The 23099-nt window shown below is 38.1% G+C and overlaps 1 protein-coding gene across 2 annotated transcripts in view; it reads right to left on the reverse strand.

Moving 5' to 3' along the window:
- aatka (apoptosis-associated tyrosine kinase a) overlaps window positions 1-23099 on the reverse strand; it is a 74024-nt gene that overhangs the window by 20566 nt on the left and 30359 nt on the right. For both annotated transcript variants that reach the window (XM_022673436.2, XM_022673430.2), the window contains exon 2: window positions 13001-13134. In XM_022673436.2, coding sequence (XP_022529157.2) covers window positions 13001-13134 — 134 coding nt within the window. The remainder of the gene's footprint in view (window positions 1-13000; window positions 13135-23099) is intronic.

Consider the following 23099-nt stretch of genomic DNA (forward strand, 5'->3'; position numbering starts at 1 on the left):
TTTTTCAATATATCTAACAAACCAAATTTAACACTCATGTGGTTACTAACGTGGTTGATTGTTGAAACTTTTCTCAATTATGCCTAAAATCAGTGGATAAGACATTACATTTTCATTACATTACATTACATTAAAAGAAAAATACTACCGCCCACAGTGAACAGCAGTGCAGTGGGTGGTAATGATTGTGACTGGCAACAACTGGCTCTAGTTGTCCATGCAAACAAACCATGCGATCAGCAACTCTGGCAAACAGTGCTTCTATTTTCAATGCAGGAGACCCCGCACACATACTGTATGCTTCCATTAGGCACAGCAAAAGTCAGGGGACACATTACCAGTTCCTGCATGTCAGTATTTCAGTGTAATACAACATGGGAATTAGGGCTGTACTAGTGCTGGACGATATGGCCAAAATTCATATCACGATATATTCCTTAATTTGGGTCGATACGATATAATTTCGATATCGATATAAATACTTAGAAGGCCACAGAAAACTGCGAAGAATCCCTGCAATGGAAATATGTACCTACTACTGTCTGAAAATTTAATTTAAGTCTTTGAAACCTCCTTTCACGAAAACATTATAATACTTAAGAAATAAAAAATAGTCAAGATAAATCAATGCTCAATTTTATTTGCATATAGCAAAATAAAAACATGACATCCCTGTCAAACATAAGCCTATATAACTATTACCAATAAAAATAACTTTAAATTAGGACAGAAGCAGAGCTTCTTATTCTTTTGTAAACAAATTTAACAGATCAAAACAAAAGTGTTCCAACTAGGATAAAGAATAAAAGAAGCCTTTATATGCATAAAAGCAACAAGATTTTCCCGTCAAATAAACAAACCTATAGGCTTTATCAACTATAAATAACTTAGTTACAATATAAGCTACAAAAGTGCTTCAGCCAAAATACAACTCTTTATAAACATAAAAGGAACATGATATCCCCGTCAAATAAACAAACCTAAAGGATTCATAAACTTTAAATAACTTAAATAACTTACAACATACGCTATAAAAGTGATTCAACCAGTATAAGGAAAATATTGTATGTAGTGAAACTGATTGAGGTGGTGGAACAGATTAGATGTTTTAACGTTACCGCTGCTAACCTGCTCCACTCTCCGGCACAATTTGCAGCAAACTGAAGTTTAGCAGACCTTCGAGAGTTGAACCAAATCCTCACCACTGAATTAGACCTCCCTCCTTCAATTGATCACTTGTGGAAGCGGCAGGGGCATTCATTTTGCATCAAAAATGTCCCGTGCTGGGAGCCAAGAGGACCCGCGGCTGACCGAGAGGACCCGCGACTGACCACTGACCGCTGACCGAGCGGACCCGTGGGCGGACCGAGCGGACCCGAGGCTAGGCTCGGCTTGGTTCCGCTCCGTTCCACTCCAGCGCGGAGCATTTCAGATGCGAACCGAGCCTACCTTAGCCTTGGATCCGCTCGTCCCGGCTCCGTTTGGCTCCAGCGCGAGGCATTTTAGATGCGTAGCGGACCCGAGCCTAGCCTAGCCTAGCCAAATCTAGCCTAGCCTATCTGGCTACGTGCCTATGTGATTGCATCATCACGCACAGAGATAGTCCAGCTACGGAAGCTGATTGTGTTCAGGTGTGCGGCGAGCTGACGCCAGTAAAACGCCTGTCCGTGACAGATTCTGTAAATAATACATATCGATATACCACAAAAATGATATCACCGTTATTGAAACATTTCTTATCGCGATAAATACCGATATCGAATTATTGTCCAGGCCTAGGCTGTACAATATTGGTAGGGACAAAAGACAATAAATTCTTGTTTTGGGATATACATAGAGATACAACCAACATCATTGTTTGTTACCATTTTTTTTGTTATTCTGCTCAATTTCCGTTGCCCTAGTATTGAGTAAATAGGTAAAAAAAAATAGTTATGTAAAAGAAAACAAAAAAAAAAAAAAAAGAAAAGTTTGTCTTTATGCTCATAAAAAAACAGCAGAAGTCTTTTTCCAGATCCTTCCATTTCATAAATTCTAATAATTTTACACATATTGAGTAATAAATAATAACAATGCAAAAAAAAAAAAAAAAGAAAAAAAATGATTTTCTCAGCAAAAACAGTTAAAATGTTTTGCATCACTTAATATATGGCAGTGTTGTCGTGGGTCATGTTGGCAACAAACACAGGCCTGGGATATCTTTTTTTTACTTTTACAAACCACCTTTAGACAGCCTAAGTTTACCCTTTTATGCATTTTATTTATTTTATTAATTTCTTCCGTAATTTATTGTTTTACTTCTTTTACTTTTGGCCTTTTAACATTTTATTTATTATATATTTTATTATTCTAATTTCTTATTTCTTTATTTTATTTTATTCTGAATCATTTTATTTATTCTTAATTAAATCTTACATTGTTTGCTTGTATTTTCTAAAGCTTTTACCATTTAATTTTGATTGTTTAGTTTATAATCATTTCATTTCTTGATTTTAATTTTAATTTGGTAATAATTAATTCAGTATAATTCACTCCCTTTAATCAGAAAATTTTAATTGAAAATGAGGGTTACCCCCAATGTATTACAGAGTGAAAATGGTTGATTAATTAATTCATCATTTTCTAAGAAAAGAAAAAAACAACAACTGTGATGTAATGAAATCTGATTTAGAATCTTTTAAGTGGCTTTTTTCATTTTGATACGTAATTTGAAACTGTGTATCGAAACACAGATTTAAATGAATCGATTCAGTTTAAAAATAAGTTTAGAGTTCGGCATCAGTAAGTTTGTGCACAGGAAGCCTGAAGAAACACACTTTGTTTTTTTTTACTTACATGAATAACTTCATAGCTTCTCCTCAGAGGAGAAAATGTAGCTTCATAGCTTCATAGCTTCATAGCTTCTCCTCAGAGGAGAAAATGTAGCTTCATAGCTTCATAGCTTCATAGCTTCATAGCTTCATAGCTTCATAGCTTCATAGCTTCATAGCTTCATAGCTTCATAGCTTCATAGCTTCATAGCTTCATAGCTTCATAGCTTCATCCTCAGAGAAGAGAAAAATCCTCCACACCCTCCACATCCTGTTTATAAAGCCTTAGCCCCTCCCTCTAGGGCAGGCCAATCCAACTGTAGCCTCAATTACCTAAATTAACTAAATTATCGCACAAATCAAAGAATTAACACACTATAAACCCAAATAGAATCATCTCTGATGCATAGTTTGAACACTACAGCATGAACTAATTATTTAATTAGAAAAACACACAGCAGAAACATATCAGTAAAAGACTTCACTATAATACCCCCTGCAGCAGATCATAGAATGGTATGACCCACTCCTAAGGCGGGAAAATCTTCTATAACTGAGCTGAATGGTAGCATTGCTTCTGTTTGTGAGTGTCTTAAGACTGCTGCAGGTTCATGTAAGTGGTTTTAATGTTTGCTTTCATGTAAGAACTGAATAAACCCTAAACTGAGTAACTTCTGATGAGTACTGTGTTATTTTACAGAGAAGTTAAAAAAAAAGACTCAAAGACTCAAACAAACTCTGGCTTTGTATATTTTGTATTTTATTAATCTAATTATCTCTCTTATATTGCTTTGTATTTTCACCTGTCATCTTAATCTTTTATTCTAAATGTATTATTCTTAATTAAATCTTTTATTGTTTGCTTGTTTTTTCTACTGCTTTTACCATTTAATTTGAATTGTTTTGTTAGATCCTTATTTTAACTCTCCTGATAAAACTTGCTTTTAATTTAAACTTTTATTTTATTTTTCAGTTTTTTTAAGATGTAAATGCTTAACTACATAACAAAAAAATACTAAGTGAAAATGAAAGTGGAATGAAATTTTGCTTCACAGTAAGAACTGAAAATGCTAAACTGAGTTTCTTATGAGTAGTGTGTTCATTTACAAAGCAGGTAAAAATACTTATACTGGTATAACCGAGCAAACAAACTCTGCTTTGTATGATTTTTAATTTTATTATTCTAATTATTTATCTATATTATATTGCTTTGTATTTTAGCCTGTCCTCTTAATCTTTTATTCTGAATTTATTCCTTATTCTTCTTAATTAAATCTTTTTATTGTTTGCTTGTTTTTTCTAATGATTTTTTTTTCAGACTTAGTGTAATTTTAAGGTGTAAATACTAAGGTGTAAAAAATAGTTTGATTTTTCTTTCCAGTAAGAACTGAAAATGCTAAACTGAGCAATTCTGAAGAGTAGGGTGTTCTTTTACAGAGCAGGTAAAAATACTTATGCGGATACAACAGAGCAAACAAACACTGACTTTGCAAACTGGGAGGGTATTTAACTGAACTGCAGGCAAAAACATGGATGATTATATTTATGTAATTGTATTTGTAATTTTTAAATGTTTATTCCTGTGTGTACAATATATCCTTTCAGCATAAATATTGCAATAGCCAACATGTGCAATAGTGCAATCGCTTAATGTTAGTGCAATGTTAATTTACATTTTTACATCCTTTTTATATAAAAGAAAAAATGTCCAAAAATCAGTCCTAATCTGCCAGTTTAATGACGTCTGTCAAATATCATTGCATTATTAACAAAATTACCTGTTGGATCATTGATATCTAGTGTAATTCCTGTGTTGTATATTTATGTATATATGTATATATATCTGTCCTGTCTTAATATATATATCACAATATATATTACAGGATTTTTTTTTTTCTTTTCTAATTTTGTGCAGCCCTAGTCTTGTTTTACAAGCTAAATCACCTTAATGTGATAATAATAGACTTGGTTTGTAGTCAAACATGACGACGAGTACAAACTTTTGTTGAATATCCCACCTCCATTCACCCCCAGCATTCTGAAATATTGCACTATTAGCTGATGCCCCCAACAGGGTTAAAATGCTAGCTATTAGGGCATAGCATTGCCAGCACAAAGAATTATTTTTAAATCTGTTCCCGTATCCTACCTATTTGTTCGTACCTAGTCAACTTACCATGTTAAATTACCATTTAATTGCAAGATGGGAGCACCTGGAGAACTTCTGGAAGGTACTACGTGAATAAACAGTTTTTAATGAAGCTCTCACTGCCTTGTTTTAAATGTGGAGCTACTTTAAGCTTGTTAATGGTGTTTAAATTGTGATTTCTTTGAATGGTGTCGTTCGTAAAGGTCAGGATTTAAAAAAAAAACATACCATGTTGATTTGATCACGATTAGATCCAATTATGGGAATAATGGCATAATGCCCATAGCCTTGACCGGAAAAACCTCCCTAAAGATGATCATGTTTGGGAACAATTATGTTCAACCGACATATGGTTATATAACGGTAAAAGGTGGAGCCTAAAGCCCCCACCTTTTGTTCACCCAAAGACTGTATAAAAATGTGTGTAAACCATTGTCTCATCAGAAGACTGGATCCTTCTGACTGAACCTGGCTGATTTCAAGACAATAAAAGAACATCTTAGAACTTCGAAGAACTCCGTCTTCTCCTTTCTTTGACTTAAGGCACTTGTCTGTTTTTATCTTCTTTCTTTTGAATCTAAAGCTTTGTAGTGATGCATGACTAGATAACTTTTAAAGAGTCTATTTTAAGCTAGCCCAAGGCTTCCCTTTAAGGGAGGCCTTAAGAGTCGTCAGATTACGAACGACAATGGGCAACACTATGCCCCGATTACTAGCATTGTAAGACTGCTGGGCGCATCAGCTAAAAGCTCTGAATTTCGGAAATCTGGGGGCTAATGGTGGTGGGCTATGCATTGCAAGTTTATGCTTGTTTCATTACTCAATTTCATGAAGTCCATTTCACACTGGATTTCTCCATTAAAGAGTAAACAGCTGTTGACTCTGACCACACATTTTTAACCTTTATATGCAGCAAATCCACACAGGTTTGACTTGCGTTAAAAAAGGTACATATGGCTGTGTATATATCCTTTTATTAAACAGTGTGAAACTCTACAACAGCAGTAAATCTGTACTCAGTGGGGGTGGGCCTGCTTGCCCTCTTCTTCTATAGATCAGACTAGAGAACAGACCTGTGAGCCTGGTTAAAACTACTACTATTAAATACATGCAGATAAACAACAGCAATATCAACATGGTCATTTATCTGATGTTAAACAGATAACGTAATTTTTGCAACAGGCATATACACTGCGTTCCCTGTTTTCAGACCGAAGATCCCATTGTATCAATAACACCAGTGTGTCCAAATTAATATATGCAGGCTTATGTGGAACATCTGAGAGCATGAGCTAATTTACTGAAGGACTTTATGCAGTTCAATTAAGTGTGTCTCAATATTTCTTCTGTGTAATGGGTTTTTTGTAGACGTTCCAGGCAAGTGGGTTCAAAATTCCTCATTTACTCTAGTGTTTATTCATGACTCCCCATCTTGTTTAATTAATAAATTGTAACTATGGCTGCGCTATTATTTATCTTGAGTAAATTTTAAATGGAATATGTATATAAATGTATTAAATGTATTAAATGTATATATATATATATATATATATATATATATATATATATATATATATATATATATATATATATACATATATACATATATATATACATATATATACATATACATATATATACATATATACATATACATATATATACATTTATATATATATATACATATATACATATATACATATACATCTCTCATTTACACAATACATTTTATTAGTAAGCATAGTGTCTTGTACATTGACCTAATTGCAAAAGTAAAATATGTAATAATAAAAACTACTTAGAACACTGAAAAAATAGCCTTTGTTATCTGTCCCCACTCTCTAACTATAAACTTTACCATGAAATATAATTATTTAAATCATTCAGAGATTTTTTTTTTTTTGCATTGTTGTGCGAGTCCAAATCCCATCTATGCTTATTTTTTTTTTTTTTTCTCATAATAAATCCGTAATATTTAAGTTAAGGTACACATTTTAGTTGTGTCCCTGGGTTTTCACTCAGTCCTGTTATCGTAAAACATTAACCCACCTGGAACATTATACAAGTCACAACAATCTACAACAGGAAGTGACATATACAGTTGGTTCTTCTGAAGATCATAGGAATACAAAAAATAAGTTCCCTCATTTGTTTTTCTGTATTTGTAAACTTATTGGAACTATGACTGAGGAGGTCAATCTCAATGCTCATTCCTGTTACTTTAATTAATTCTTATATCTTATTTATTTATTTTTAATATACAAACTTTGTGAAAATCACTGGAATGTGCTCAGTGTCCTCATGCTATTAGCATTGCTCCCATTTAGCTATTTTTCATGTTTTTGTTAATTCTATGCCAAAAACTCATTCCTGTTACTTTCATTCCTGTTATCCAAAACATAAAAAAGTAACAGGAATTAGTGCCAGTAACAGGAGTGAGCTCCAGTAACAAGAAAAAGTGGCATTAACAGGAGTGATAAATATCAATTATTTGAACATGCCGTCAACCATTTCTTTAAAATAAAGACTTTCTAAAGGAAAATCTAAGGAATTAGTAGACTTGCTTTTTAAATTTTATGAATTTTATAACTATTTTAGGCTTAGAAACCTTGTAAACATTAAGTAAAGCTGTCTAAGTTTGACCAGTACATGTTCTGAACAGCCAAATACATGTTTTATTAGATTCAGAGTTAAAAAAAAAGATTAAATATGTTTCATTTGGAAGAGTAACAACAAGCAAATGGCACCCATTCAGTGGAATGGACCTTTTAGATAAAAGTACGTCAGAGACAGAAGCTCTTGATCTGTTGCTGCGCAGTTTTTATTGGTCATCCTCTAGTCTTTCATTAGTGGTCACAGGATGCTGTTGGCTGGATAGTGGTGATTGGTGGACTTTTCTCCATCCAGCAGTGACCCTGAGGTGTTTAAAAACTCCAGCAGCACAGCTGTCGATCAACTGATGACCAGACTAAAGGGGGATATTAATAAAGTATGCAGAGAAACAGACACAGAACCACAGTTAGTAATTATAGAACTACATTCCTCAAGAAACCTTCTTCCAGTGTTTCTCAACCCTGGTTTGGAGGCCCACAGCCCATTATTGTGTCAAACTGGGTGTGTTAAAGCAGGAAAATCACTAAAATGTGCAAGGCAGTGGGCCTCCAGGTGCAGGGTTGAGAAACCCAGCCTTACTCAACAGCTGGACAGTGTACTTAGGACAGTGGAGCCCTCTGTCGCAGCAGGAGGTATTACATCCCACCCACACGCCACCCTACACGCTCAACTTATACACAAAGAGGGTCTTTAAATGGGTGTCCCACTTGAGCATCTATAATGAAAACTAAAGCAGTATTAGCTCTATAATATTGCAGCAACTCGACTCGACACCACATCTGTACATCTCCCACATGCGTTTTTGGGTCCAAAACCAGACAATCCAGCAGTGTTCTTTTATAATTAAGTCCACTGAGGCTCACCAAAGGAAGATGGGAGAGAATCAGTGTAGTTACAGATCTCTTACTGGCCTGTAAAAAGGCTATTTCTCAAACACAGAGATCACCTTTAACTTTACTGTGTCCTTCGAGGCTTTGTTCACATATCAGGGATGGGTTTCCCACAAAGTTCTTAGCACTAAGATTAATCCTGTAAGGTTAAAACTGAGCACTCTTTATCTATGTTAAGACATTCTTATTGCTAAGATACTTTTGGGAAACTGTGCACAGATTTTTGAAGTTTAAAGTAATCAAATCTGACCTGTGTGGCCAAACTGTCGTCACATTTCCCTTTGGTTGTTAACCATACATATAGCTCTAAAAAAAATAAGAGACCACTTCAGTTTCTGAATCAGTTTCTCTGATTTTGATATTTATAGGTTTATTTTTGAGTAAAATTAAGATTGTTCTTTTATTCTATAAACTACTAAAGAAAATTTCTCCTAAATTCCAAATAAAAATATTGTCATTTAGAGAATTTATTTTCAGAAAATGAGAAATGGCTTAAATAACAAAAAGATACACAGCTTTCAGGCAGCAAATAATGCAAAGAAAAAAAGTTCATTTTCATTAAGTTTAGAAATCAATATTTTGTGGAATAACCCTGTTTTTTAATCACAGTTTTCAAGCATCTTGCCATGGTCTTCTCCACCAGTCATACACACTGCTTTTGGATACCTTTATGCCTTTACTCCTGGTGCACAAATTCTTGATGGCTTGTGATCATCCATCTTCCTCAATTTCAAAGAAACTCATCATTTGTAACTGGTTTCATTTTGATCCAGAGCTCTATATCCCACAGGTCAGTGCGTCTTTCTTTGGCTTCCATGGTACATAGCAAAAATCATGGGATGCCAAACCTGTTCCTTTAGAACATAAGCCAGGGGTGTCCAAACTACGACCCGCGGGCCATTTGCGGCCCGTTTCCTTTTTTGGTGCGGCCCATGAGGTATTTTAGAAATAGAATGAAAGTTGGCCCGCTGTTAAGCAGGTTTTTATAATGTGAGATTCAAAGTTTGAACACTAGGTGTCAGAAACGGGTCAAAGAGTCTAAAAGCGGAGAGAGTGCGCATTTCTAGCGCAGAAAACGGGGCAAAAGAGTCTAAAAGAGGAGAGTGCGCGCATTTCTAGTGCAGAAAAGCGGGCCAAAGAGTCTAAAAGCGGAGAGAGTGCGCATTTCTAGCGCAGATAAACAGGCCAAAGAGTCTAAAAGCGGAGAGAGTGCGCATTTCTAGTGCAGAAAAACGGGCCAAAGAGTCTAAAAGCGGAGAGAGTGCGCATTTCTAGCACAAAAAATGGGCAAAGAGTCTAAAAGCGGGGAGAGTGCGCATTTCTAGCACAGAAAAACTGGCCTAAGAGTCTAAAAGCGGAGAGGGTGAGCATTTCTAGCGCAGAAAAATGGGGCTAAGGAGTTTAATATTAAGAGACATCATGAAATTAAACATCAATTTGAAAAACCGTAGTTTACACAACACTGTCAAAGATAAAGATAGTAAGTCAAGTAAAATGGTGTGTAAATGAAAGTAATCAGCAAAACGTATTATTTAAAAGTGGTATATTTCATTATTTAATTTTGTGTGGCCCGTGACTTCAAATGTATTTCTCCTTCTGGCCCCCAACAAAAAAAGTTTGGACATCCCTGACATAAGCCTTTCAGTATACTGCAGTGAGTGCGCAGTGTGAGGGTATAGTGGTCTTTTTTTTAGGGCCATGTAGCCATAAACCTTCTCTGTATCCAAGACCAAGGTAACTGAGCCTGATACAGCTTTATACTGTAGTAAAACCTCTCCTTGCTGAGCTTTTCTGCACCTTGTAGCTATAAGCCTTCCATAAATCTTGCAAGGTGTGCAGTGCCTAGAATACTCCTACATACCGCATATACACACACACACTGTCCTTTAGTGATCAGTGGGAACAGGGTGAGGAAGCCAGCAGTCCTTAAAGAACAGCCAGCTGCGGAGAGCATCCAAGCAGGGGAAGAAGAGGGGGCGGAAAAGTGCTAAAGCAGATAGAGCGGGGGAAATGGAGTAGCTTAGCTGGAGTTTTTACATTCCGTTCCTTTCCCTCCATCGCTCCATGTCCCTCTCCCTCCCTCCCTCCCTCTTTTTCCCTCGCTCTCTCGCCTGCTATTTTCTGCAAATGAAGAAAAAAAAAAAAATCGACCACATAAACAAGCCTATCATCTCCTCGCCTTTGTCCACAGAGGTCATTATACTCGCTAATGATAAACTGCCCGACCACACACACACACACACAAAACACACACACAGAAAGAAAGAAAGAAAGAAAGAAAAAGCTCGCCTCTCCACAGGGTGGCATCCCTGCAGTGTCTGCAGAATAGCAAACAGCGGCCTAATTATCAGTGACATGGTGACATATCTGACTCAGCCACCTTCACAGTCTGTCACTGACGGCCCAGTGTGAGCGAGACAGGAACAAACTACCCACCCACCCACGCATACACACACACACACACACACACTTATACACACAGACATAAACCACACAAATAATTCCTACACTGCTATAAACACCCCTAGATAGCATGAAGGATCAGACCGAGCTTAGATGATGTATGGCAGCATCGGCTCAGATTCAGCTAAGATCATGCAGAAATGGGCAAATTCAGAATGCATATGATTTTGCCATTTTATACTCGACAATTGGGATGCTACCACAAGCAGCACAGACCAATTCCCAAATTATAACCAGGGTGTTTGCAAAAGGAGTTACCCAGATGCTGGCAAAAAGAATCTCGAGCTAGTTTCCAAAATATGCTTGGCAACTAGGGTGTTGGCACAAGTGGCTCAGGTAGATTGACATATTGTACTTGGCAAATAGGCTGTTGGCACATGTGGCTCAGGCCAGTTTCCATATTATACTCGGCAACCGGGGGATGGCAAAAATGGTGCAGGCCAATATCCATATTATACATGGCAAAAGTTGTGTTGGCCCATTTTGCGTAGTATACTCAGCAACCAGGGTTTTGACAAAAGAAGCTCCAGTAGATTACCGTACTATACAGTACTTGGCAACTGGGGTGTTGGCACAAACAGCTTGGGCCAATTCTTATATTATACTCGAAAAACAGGATGTTCACACAAGCAGCTTGAGCCAATACCCATATTATGAGCTTAGCACCAGTTGTCTTATTATACTTGACAACTGAGGATGTTGGCAAAATTGGCATGGTTCGATTGCGGTATTATACTCTACATCTGGAGTTTTGGCAAAAGTGTCTCTGACCAAATGTCGTATTGTACTCAGCAACCAGGGTGCTGGCAAAAAAAAGCTTGGGCAGATTACTGTATTATACTCTGCAATCGGGGTGTAGACCCATGTAGACACATCGAGCATCATTTTGCCGCTTTATACTCGCCAACTGAAGTTATTGGGCAAATATGTCACTCAGACCGGATGTGAGCTGAGGATTGGGCCAAAATCGGGCTTAAGCCCTATCCGGATGGAATTACTTTTTCAAGGGGACGCCTGTAAAAAATATTTCACACTTCAACTCTGTCATAAAACTCTTGTATCCGGACTGCAAAAAAAAAAAAAACAGGAGGAATTGGTTCAGTAGCTCCTCCATTTCCACTCGCTGTTGGGTTTATGTGTATCTCCGTGGAAACACACGCCCAAAATGTAACTACGATGCATGGCAGAGGACATACAGCTATTTTTCATCAGAGATGTGTGTCTGGACAAGACTAAAATTACTGGAGGACCACGGAGTTCAGTGAAAAACAGTAGGTAATTCAGCCTGCAATTTTCTCAGAGGACGTCTGAGAAAAACACATACATGGTCGTTTCAGATGGGAATAAAATTACAGAGGACCCCCCATTGGAGAGAAAATTACCCCAGGACCCCCTGAGAAACTCATACAGTCCAGATAGGGCTTAAGACTTGTTCTGGGGTTTTTGACCGGAGTGATTTTTTGCTATCTGGGACAGCAGGACCTCTAACATTAAGCCCCAGTCAGATCAGCTCTGAGGTCAACACTGACAACAGGAGCACGACAAATTAATTGACGGTTGCCAGGAAGAACCAGAGTGACCAGAGTGGGCACGCAGCTACAGGTCATGCTCTGTGTAGCATTCTGTGGCTACTGCTAGCACAGGGCCAAAAGGGCTGACTGAGCTACAGAGTATTAATGGTCCTCGATGTCGCTCTTGCTGAGATGCACTGATGCACACCTGCTCTCTCACTGGTGCATGACAGCACTGTCTGTGATAACCACTTATCCTCCTCCTGCTCATCCTCATCCTCCTCCTCCTCCTCCTCCTCACTATAACCTGCAGCAAGACAGCAAGAGTCCAGCAGCTAAACACTGAATAATAAACTGTAAGCTTGTCCCTCTGTCTGCAGTACTGTACCTGCAGTCTCTCAAGAACACGGTAACAGATCTGATACTGCTCATTTAACTGAGTAATAGCCTTATATATAAAAACCTGCTGAAGCCCAGAGCAGGAGATTAATTCCTCATCCTCTTTTAATTCTGCCAGTCTGTGTGATGGATGGCGCGAGCTGTGGGCGAGGACGGTGCTCTCACCTTGAAGCTGATGTCCCCCTTCTTACAGCACAGGCAGGCCAGCATGAGGAAGACGAACGTGAAGAGGCCAGAGAAGGACACGGCCACCACAGCCAGCGAAGAAGGCCAGGACAGCTCGCTCAGGGGGGCGCCACCTGCAGGACCCAAGCAGAAAAAACAACTGTTAGTATGGAGTTGAAATGTAACAGTAACAGAGTAAATAAGAACAGAAGAGGGATGTTAACAAGCATTCATAATAAAAGCAAAAATTTTCTTTCTTGATTTTAAATAAAAGAGCATGAAGGTAGAGTAAAGTTACCTGCATATTCTGTCACTCACAATCCTGTAGAGGTACACATGGGTACAAGAGCACCCAGAAATGTACCCAAAACTCAGACAGATCAGGTCACACCATACACTGACATACAACATGTCATGAACCATGAACTAGTACTGTGTCCCATCACTTTTGCCATGTGCCATAGATGCTATTAAATGCTGTACTGACCTGTCAGATATGAGTGTGACGCATATTCTCATATTTTGTTGTTTTGCAATAATGTAGAATTTGTCTTATTAACCTCAGAAACAATTTTTAATCATGAACTTGTTTACATGTAAAGATTGGTGTCAGGCAGTGGTTTATTTTGTGTTGTGTTTAAACCCTGCCCACCAAATAGCTGTTTTGTACTGCCTTCAGATACCACTGTTCTGACTGCAAAGTAAAGTATAGTGGTGGGTGGTGTGGCACAGTGGATAACACCACTGCATGCCAGTGAGCTACCACATCATATGAGAGACTGGGGTTCAATTCCCAATCTGGATGACTATACTGCTTTAAACCAATAAGAGTCATTGGGCAAGACTCCTAACACTACATTGGCCCACCTCTGTAATAGGAATAACCTTGTAAGTCGCTCTAGATAAAAGTGTCAGCTAAATTGCCGGAAATGAAACGTTTTTTTTATTTAGATTTTTTTTAAATATAACATTTTCCTACATTTTCATTTTCAGCTGTACAGTGAGGAGAATTGCATTATCAAGTTCTTGCCAAATCACAGCCCTCCTTGCTCAAGAGAATGAAAAATCTGCCCAAACATGCTTGATGTATATCAGCATCAGCTGAAAATTAATCATGCAGAATTTGTCAGATTCCGGATTTATACAATATTGCCATATTATACGCAACAACTGGGATGTTACCACAAGCGGCATGACCAGATACCCAAATTTTACTTGTAACTGGGGTTTTGGCAAAAAGCATCTCAGGCCAATTACTGTATTATGCTCAACAACCTGGGTGTTGGTACGAGTGGCTCAGGGGGATTGACGTATTATACCTGGCAACTGGAATGTTGGCACATGTGGTTCAGTCCAATTTCCGAATTATATTTGGCAACTGAGGTGTTGACAAAAGCAGCTCAGGCCAATTCCCATATTATAGTCGGCAACTGATGTGATGGCAAAAATGGCATGGGCCACTTTGTGTATTATATACTCGACAACTGGAGTGTTGTCAGACACCGTATAGCCCAATTGCTGTATTATACTCTGCAACCAGGGTGTTGGTAGAAGAGTTTTGGGCAGATTGCCGTATTATACTTGACATACTGGGTGTTGTCAGATAAAGCTTGGTCTGATTTCCATATTCCCATACTGAAAGATTGAGTGCTAGCAAAAGCGGCTTAGTCCAGTTGCCGTACTATACTTGACAACCGGGGTGTTGGCAAAAGCGCCACAGCTCAATTGCTGTATTATACTTGGCAACTGGGGTGTTGGCACAAACAGCTTAGACTGATTCCCATATTAAAGTGGATTTATGTGCTCAGAGTGGTCCAGCGGCCTAAGCGCTGCCACTATGATCAGTAGATCGCCAGTTCGAATCCTGTTCATGTAGCTTGCCATCAGCTGCCGGAGCCCTAAGAGAGCACAATAGGCCTTGCTCTCTCTGGATGGGTGGATGTTAGTCTTCACCCTGTTGGTGTTGAGGCATCACTAGTGATAGGGGGAGTCCTAATGAGTGTGTTGTGTAACTGGCCAAATAAACTGGGGAGGAATTGGGGAAAAAAATAGACATAAAATTAAAGTGGATTAATAAATATTTAGTTTTTTTTATACTGTGCCAGTTTTTGATTTAAACCTGTATAGTGATGTGTATCATAATACATAGTTTTACCAGTTGGGGTATCAAACCCATAACCCTGTCATCAAATAACCCAGTAATCAATCCCCCTGAACCAAAACTGCCTCAAAAAGAACAACCCATGACATTAATATAACTCAATTACAAAATGTATCTCTCAATTCTACCGGAAATAAGTAGAGGTTGCATATTAATCTAATAAAATGCCTTATTACTGTGCTTTTGGAAAACAATAAAATGCAAAAAAAAGAGCACAATGCAGACCCATTCAAACAAGCTATAATAAAGTTGTGGTAAAAATCTATGATTTCATGACTCACGGAATGGTTTCCTAAAGAAGCGTAATCGATTTGAATTGCTGTGAAATCAGCGAATACCCTGGATAACTGTTTCCTGAATGACTCTTGCAGCGAGAGAAGAGATATGCTGGAGAAGAAAGATGAGAGGAGAGATGAGAGGTGGAAAAAATGACTGACGCACAGAGACAGACATGAAAGCAATGTGACAAAACAAATCTTTTTTTTTCTTCTTTCTCTTCCAGGGTAAAGCAGGAGGACTGTGATGTGGCCCATTTACAGTCTATTCATTTCCCCAGCCTGAATAAGGCAGTTTATCTAAATGTTTCATAACACGCTCTATATAACTGTACGCGCCTCGCAGTGCTTGATTTAATTTGGTGGTCGCTGAGTACGAGCACTAGATCACTTTGCCTTCCCTGAAAGAACATGATGAAAACGGTCTTAATGGAATCTAAATCTGCTTGTTGCAGCGTTGCTCTGAAACTCAATCTGCAGCGTAGTTATGTTTTGTTATGTTAGGGGGAAAAAAGCAGCGCTAAAACTCAAGAGGTAATGTAGAAAGTTTTGTTGTCTGTAAGTGGAAATATGTGTTAGAGATAAAGTGGGAATGTCCTTGAAAATTAATTTTGGTAAGAGCAATTTAAACTGCTGAGGAAATAAATCAATTTAAAAGAATTTTGTTTTTCTTTTTGTTTGCACTGGAGCTACAACGCTATTAAAGCTAAGACTAAGTGTAAAAACAGTAGCGCTAACCTTCAAGGATAATATTAAAATAGAAGAAGAGTTTTGTTGCTTGTATGTGAATAAAATGTATTAGACAGAGTGGACAAAATTTATTTAATTTTGGTAAGAGAAATTTAAACTGAAGGGGAAAGAAGTCCATTTAAAAGGCTTTTTCTTTTGGTTTGCATTCATTTAATTCAATGCACATTAAAATTATCCTTCAAGCTACAGTATTAATATATTTGAACAGGGCTATAGTTACTGCTCTTGAAGTTTTTTTTTTTTGCACCTCATATCAGGGGTTTTAGGGAGTTTTATCACTTGTGCTGAATATATGATTCTGCACCCAGGACCGATTCTGGGCTTGTCTGAGGGAAGAGATATTTTTATATTGTGAGGAACAGCAACAGGAGCTCCTCAGATAAAGTGCTGTTCTAATTTCTCTCCAGGTGGGAAGGAGCAAGACGAGCGTTTAACTCCACATAGCTGAGCTACAGTTACTATAGCATTAACTAGCATTAACTAACTCTCTGGGGGTGCTGTTCTATACGGCGCTCAGTAGTAACTCTAGTGGTATGGCGGTTTGTAAAAAAAAAAAGGAATACTGCTTTTAATTTCCCCTCCAGTATACTGAGTAAACCAGAACAACCAGTGATCAGCTACCTGCTTTTTTAAAAATGTTTTTTGAAATAGTTTATATTACTTAAACATTTAAATAAAAATAAAAAAAAACAGTTCAAGATTATCTCTCATTGCTAGTTGTTTTTTAAAGGTTCAGGTGATTTAAAAGCTGGTCATCCAGGGGCAAACATACCCTATGCTGCTAAACTAACTGATTAACCAGCTCTTGATCATCTTAAGCTGCCTAGACAAAAAAATATATTGGAGCTTAGAGGGAAATCTTAGCTTAATTCTCACTATAATGGTGTGTTTTTGATTGGTTGACTGTGTGATAACAGATGTTGACAGAGGCGAGAGGGCTCTGGCCAATAGCAGACAAAGCCTTTTCACACACTGTCGGATGGCCTGAGCTAAAAGCTGAGGGGGCAGATGTCACAGTATGGAGCGTTCAGGTTTAATCTGATTTTCACTCTAATCCAGCTGGCAAAGTGTGAGAGGGCACTGAGAAAGTACACTCTCATTTCATCATCTCATCTCTCTCTCTCTCACTCTCACTCTCACACACACACACACACAAAAAAATGAGTGAACGATACAATCACGTGCTCTACACACACACACCAGACATGTTCACACTTCCTCAAAAAGATATATAGTATGGAGCAACACAAGGGAGTGCACAAGGAAGTGTATCTTTTTGGCATTTAGTTCAGTGTGAACACTGATTTGCTATAACACACACACACACACAGACACACACACACAGACAATGCCTGTTCTCACTGAACTCATGTTTTACAGTCCTTCTACATCACTAACAAGGATTACCATTTGACTTTGTCATCATGCCAAACATCAAATTATACTATGAATGATAACATATTATGAATACAGAATTTGACTATTTTACTACAGATTTGTTCACAGTTCGACCAATCTGACAATAAATACTTATTATGTGATTTTAGTTGGAGTGAAAAAAATGCTCAAATGCAGTTTTACATGTCTATTACAAATCCCTTGAATGAAAAAAACAAGCACACTTGTTTTAAAATAATGTAAGAACAGCAGGTTGAAAACTAAGTGTGCTTTTACACCAACATTGCTTGACGCAAAATCTATGGACCTTTCAGTTTGGTTCAAAATAAAATAGCAGGTGGGTCCAAAACAGAGTCTGATTACTGGTACAGAACACTGAGGCAGGCTATTGTCCCTCATTTAATAATAGAAAAAGCAGAAAAAGAACTGGCCCTGTCCAAATATCTATCTCCCCTTCAAGACACTCCTACCTTTCTACTCCACATTGTAGTAACGTTAAGTAACGTCAGAGACAGAAGCTCTGAATCTGACGCTGCACATTTTGTATTGATCATCAGCTTCATTAGTGGTAAAAGGACACTGACCAAACTATGCCTTTGTTGGACTATTCTCAGTCCAGCAGTGACACTGAGGTGTTTAAAAACTCCAGCAGCACTGCTGTGTCTGATCCACATATACACACCTACACAGTGCAACACACCCAAAATAATAGCTGCTCTGTGGTGATCTACCCTGTGGGGTCCTGGCCAAGAATAAAAAGTATGCAGATAAACAGATACAGGACTCCAGTCTATAATTATAGAACTACAGTGTCCTATATGATCAGTGAAAAAAAAAGATAATAGGTGTAGATACTAGGAGGTGGTCATAATGTTATGCTATATCAGTGTGTACATGCACACCCACACACACACAAACAAACAAACACAACTACAGATCCAGCCATTGGCTGGTACACTGATGGACAGTCTCCTATATGGAGCAAACAGCAGCATCAGAGACACCGCAGGTATTCCTCCGTATATATCTGAAACCGCACGCTCTCTTACCCCGCACACACGTCGTCATGGCAACAGCCCGGTTGGCTGACCCATCACTGATTCTCTCCCCAACCCCCCATTTTTTGTGCAACACCATGCCAGCTTTCTGCTGATGCATGAACAGCTGCTGATTCTTCTGCTGCCTCTCGCTCACTCTTTCTCACTCTCTCTCTCTCTCTCCTTCCACCTCATTCTCCACCTCTCCCACACACTCGTCATCCCTGTCACACCCCCCTTCTGTAACAAACACACACACAAGCTGAGATGAATGATGGGGGAGATAATGTGGTTGACAGGCCTGAAGCCAGATCCATGCAGGGACACACACATACAAGGTGGAGCTGGATTACTGACTGTATGTGCCTCTAGTATTAAAGTAAAGCTGGCAGGATGGGTTCTTTAGAATAATAAAGAAGATCCATGGAAAATCCACTTTTGGTTCCTTGAAGAACCTTTGAAGTTAGAGTTGCTTAAAGAGCTGTTTTAACCCTTTCTGTTTCTAATCAAAATAGACTAGAAACCGTCCAAAAGAAAACGTTTATAAGCCAATGAAACAATAGCTTAGCCCTGTCCAAAAAAGCTGTTACTTATTTTTGTTAATTAGTTATTATTATTATTATTATTATTAATAATTATTCTGGTTTTTATATACGCATATCGAGAAAATCATCAGTGCTTAAAGCGGAACTAACCCCCCTGATTTTTGCTGACTCCATCCTCAGCTCAAATTTAAAAAAGGCTAAAAAAAAATAGAAGGGGTAGTTTGGGAGGGAAACTGGGTGATGTATGGGTTTAGAGGCAAGGCAGGAGGGAGAGCTGATTGGCTGAGATGCAGCAGTGAGATGCAGATGGTTGGATGTCAGCAGGATTATTGAGGGATTATTGATTGACTGATGTGCATATTGTGATTTGTCGACGTACCAAAGTACACAAACACATCGTCCACGCCTATAGCACAGTTTAACCTAAGAAAAGGCACAGCAGAGGCGGAAATTACTGCAATAAAAGTGTTTTTTAAAGGTTAGGAACTGTGTCTAAAAGAAATTTAAGCAGGACTGGTATATTTTATTACTTCAAAGGAACACATTCAACTATTAATGGGAAAAATATAATTTTGAGTTCAGTGGCTTTTTAAAGAACAATAAAATAAAAGGTACATAGTTATAGAGCGAGTTAAAAATCTTCTTTTACCAGATCACACAGCTCTATCAGCATTACATTGTATCGACCTGAATTACGAAATATATGGTAATTGCAATAAATTGTGTCAATATCGTCCAGCCCTACCTCCAATTTTAGCTTTCACAACCCTATAATACAGTGCAAAATCAAAAACTACAATTTACACTTAATGTAAACTAGTCATGTATTGCTACCTTAATGAAAGGCTTGGGACCGCCCACTCCTGCATAAGTTGTGAGGTGTTATGGTGTGAGTGAGGCTAGCCACTGGCCAGTTTGCTCATGGTAAGACAAAATGAATTATGTTGGAGTTGGAGTGAGGCCAGATAGTGGGAGCCAGATGGACGAGACATACATTTTCCAAAGTCCTGTGGTCATTTAACATTCCTTGCTCCACGGTGTAACATGTTTACTGGGGATATGTCACAGAAGGCTAATATTACCACCCACAGTAGACAGTGCTGTGGGTAAGAAGTAATGATCATGACCGGCAGCATCTGGCTAAAATTGTCCATACGCACAAGCAAGCAAGTTTGGCAAATTTTACATTCAATGCAGGAGACCCCACATGCATATCCTACAGGCCAGTTATGGGACCTTAAACATTTGCCAACACTTTATTTGAAAGGCACTTCCATAGGGTGCATGTGCAGAAGTGTGTGTGTGTGTGTGTGTATAAGCAATGAGCTGGAACTGAGTCGCAGAAGGGGGCGGCCACACCACACACAGCAGCTGGAGATATGAGCTATCCTGCCTACTGCATCACAGCACTGTGATTCAGACCTCATGCCTGTTCTCACCGAACTCACGTTTCACACTCTTTTTACATACACAAGGATTACCACATTTGGCTTTGTCATCATGGCAAACATCAAATTACACTTCAAACCAAATTCACTTTCTTTACAAGTATGTAAAAGTGCATTTATACAGAATTTATTATTATACATAGTCTGCTACAGCTTCGTTCATGGTTTGAACAATCTGATAAAAAAAGATAAAGATTGAAATTGTTCTTTGATGTTTAAATACTAAGTATGTGATTTTGGGTGGGGTGGAAAATGCTCAGATGCAGATTTACATGCCTATTACTAATCTTTCGAATGATCCAGACTGGCTTTATACATTAAAGGAGGGCTAATGGCACTGCAGCTGCTCACAGGATCCGCCTAGCATTGAACGGAATAGCATAATGTAGCATATCATAGCTTTGTTTTAAGCAGTGTAACTCACAGAGGAACTCTGTGATTTTTTAACAACTATTACCAACCACTACCCATAGTAATTCATTTTCTTATAACTAGTATAGTGGTGATGTGCTTTTGTTTGTTTTACAGAAATCTGATTAAAACTATAAAAACGTCAAATTTTCCTAAAGTGCCCAATGTATTCCATTGTTGCCACCTGGATTCAACTAACTAATGATCTGGGGTTAATGCTGCAGTTGGTCTGTAGGTCTAGGTTCAGCAACAGTATGTGCTGAAAGAATGAGGTCAGCTGACTACCTGAATATACTGAATATAGACCAGGTTATTCCATCGATTAATTTTTTCTTCCCTGATGACACAAGCATATTCAAAGAAGACAATGTCAGGATTCATGGGGCTGGAATTGTGAAAGATGATTCAGGGAGCATGAGATCATCATTTTCACAGTCCAGATCTTAACCTCATTGAGAATCTTTGGGATGTGCTGGATGGAGAAGCGCTGCTTTGTGCAGTGGTCAGACTCTACCATCATCAATGCTGCTGCAAGATCATGGTGAAAAATTAATGCAACACTGGATTGAAATAAATCTTGTGACACTGCAGAAGTTTATTGAAACAATGCCACAGTGAATGCATTAAAACAATCAAAGCTACAAAGGCGGTTTAACAAAATATTAGAATGTGTGTCCTATTGATCAATTAATTTTTATGTTGTTTTTTTTTTGTATCGTACCGCAAGTATTGCAGTCACACTGTGTAGAAATACAGTGTAATTGCAATGCTAGTACATGGTCCATCCCATGCAGTTCTACACTACAGCACATATATATATATCTCCACACAGACAGTTTCCCACAGACACTCACATAACTCGCACTGTCTGCTGCTACGCTTTCATTAAACCAGCACCACTTCATGCTGCACACAATCCTTCCCGCCACTTGGTAGCAACTTCGACCTATAAATATTTGAAGAGCGCACATTATTGCTCTCCCTCTCTCTCTCTCTCTCTCTCTCTCTCTCTCTCTCTCTGCAAAATGAAAATAACGAGAATAAGCCAGCCTCAGATCGCCTTTGGGAAGGAAGCTACACAAATCCAGACCGGGTGATGGATTGTGTTGCTGCTTGTGGTAATCATGCTGATTTACTGCGGTTCAAGAAGCTGCTATTACAGCCACACAGTAGGGATGTCCTAATCTGATCTGAATGGTCGCTATCAGAACAGATCTGGGCGTGTTTTAATGGATTGGCTAAACTTATTGGCTACATTTACAATCCTTAGACCAGACTTTTTTACAGCAGAGATTTCAGGTGTTTAGGAGCCACTGAAAAACACTTTTGGTTTAGGTATACAAATGTGAATAAAATAATCAGTGTTAGAAGCACTGTGATTAAATCATGGATCATGATTTTAAATGTTGATACTTAATTGTATTTTTGGGAAAATAATAGTATAGTGTTGTATACATCTGGGAGACCCTCAAATGTACTGTATTATAATATCTCAGAGTAGTTTTACTGTATTATACTATCTCAGAGTAGTTTTACTGTATTATACTATCTCAGAGTAGTTTTACTGTATTATAATATCTCAGTAGTTTTCTGTATTAAAATATCTCATTAGTTTTACTGCATTAAAATATCTCAGAGTAGTTTTACTTTATTAAAATATCTCAGTAGTTTTACTGTATTACAATATCTCAGAGTATCTGTGATGCTTGATGTTGAGTTACTGAGTTTAACTGAGGGTTTTAATGGAGAAAATAAATGCTAGTGTAGCTCCATATTCCACACTCAACAGCTTGAAAAGAGGAAATGTGCCATCAGCTGCGTGTGTGTTTGTGTGTGCATGATTGGTCACGTGAGTGTGCGAGAAAGAAAAAAAAGAGAGAGAGACTAAACTTCAGCATAAATAAAAAAGGTAATAGTTCCTTCTAAACTTAACAGTAAGCGTTGTTGTGTTATATCGCTCAATAAAACTGATAACGCGTCACTGGGCTCTGTCAAATTTGTCAAGTGATTATTTTGTGTATTTAAAAAACAAAAATTACGCAGGAAAGTTTCCACATTAACTGCATGCGTTGAC

The sequence above is a fragment of the Astyanax mexicanus genome, chromosome 19, assembly GCF_023375975.1.
Source record: "Astyanax mexicanus isolate ESR-SI-001 chromosome 19, AstMex3_surface, whole genome shotgun sequence".
NCBI classification, from domain to species: Eukaryota; Metazoa; Chordata; class Actinopteri; order Characiformes; family Acestrorhamphidae; genus Astyanax; species Astyanax mexicanus.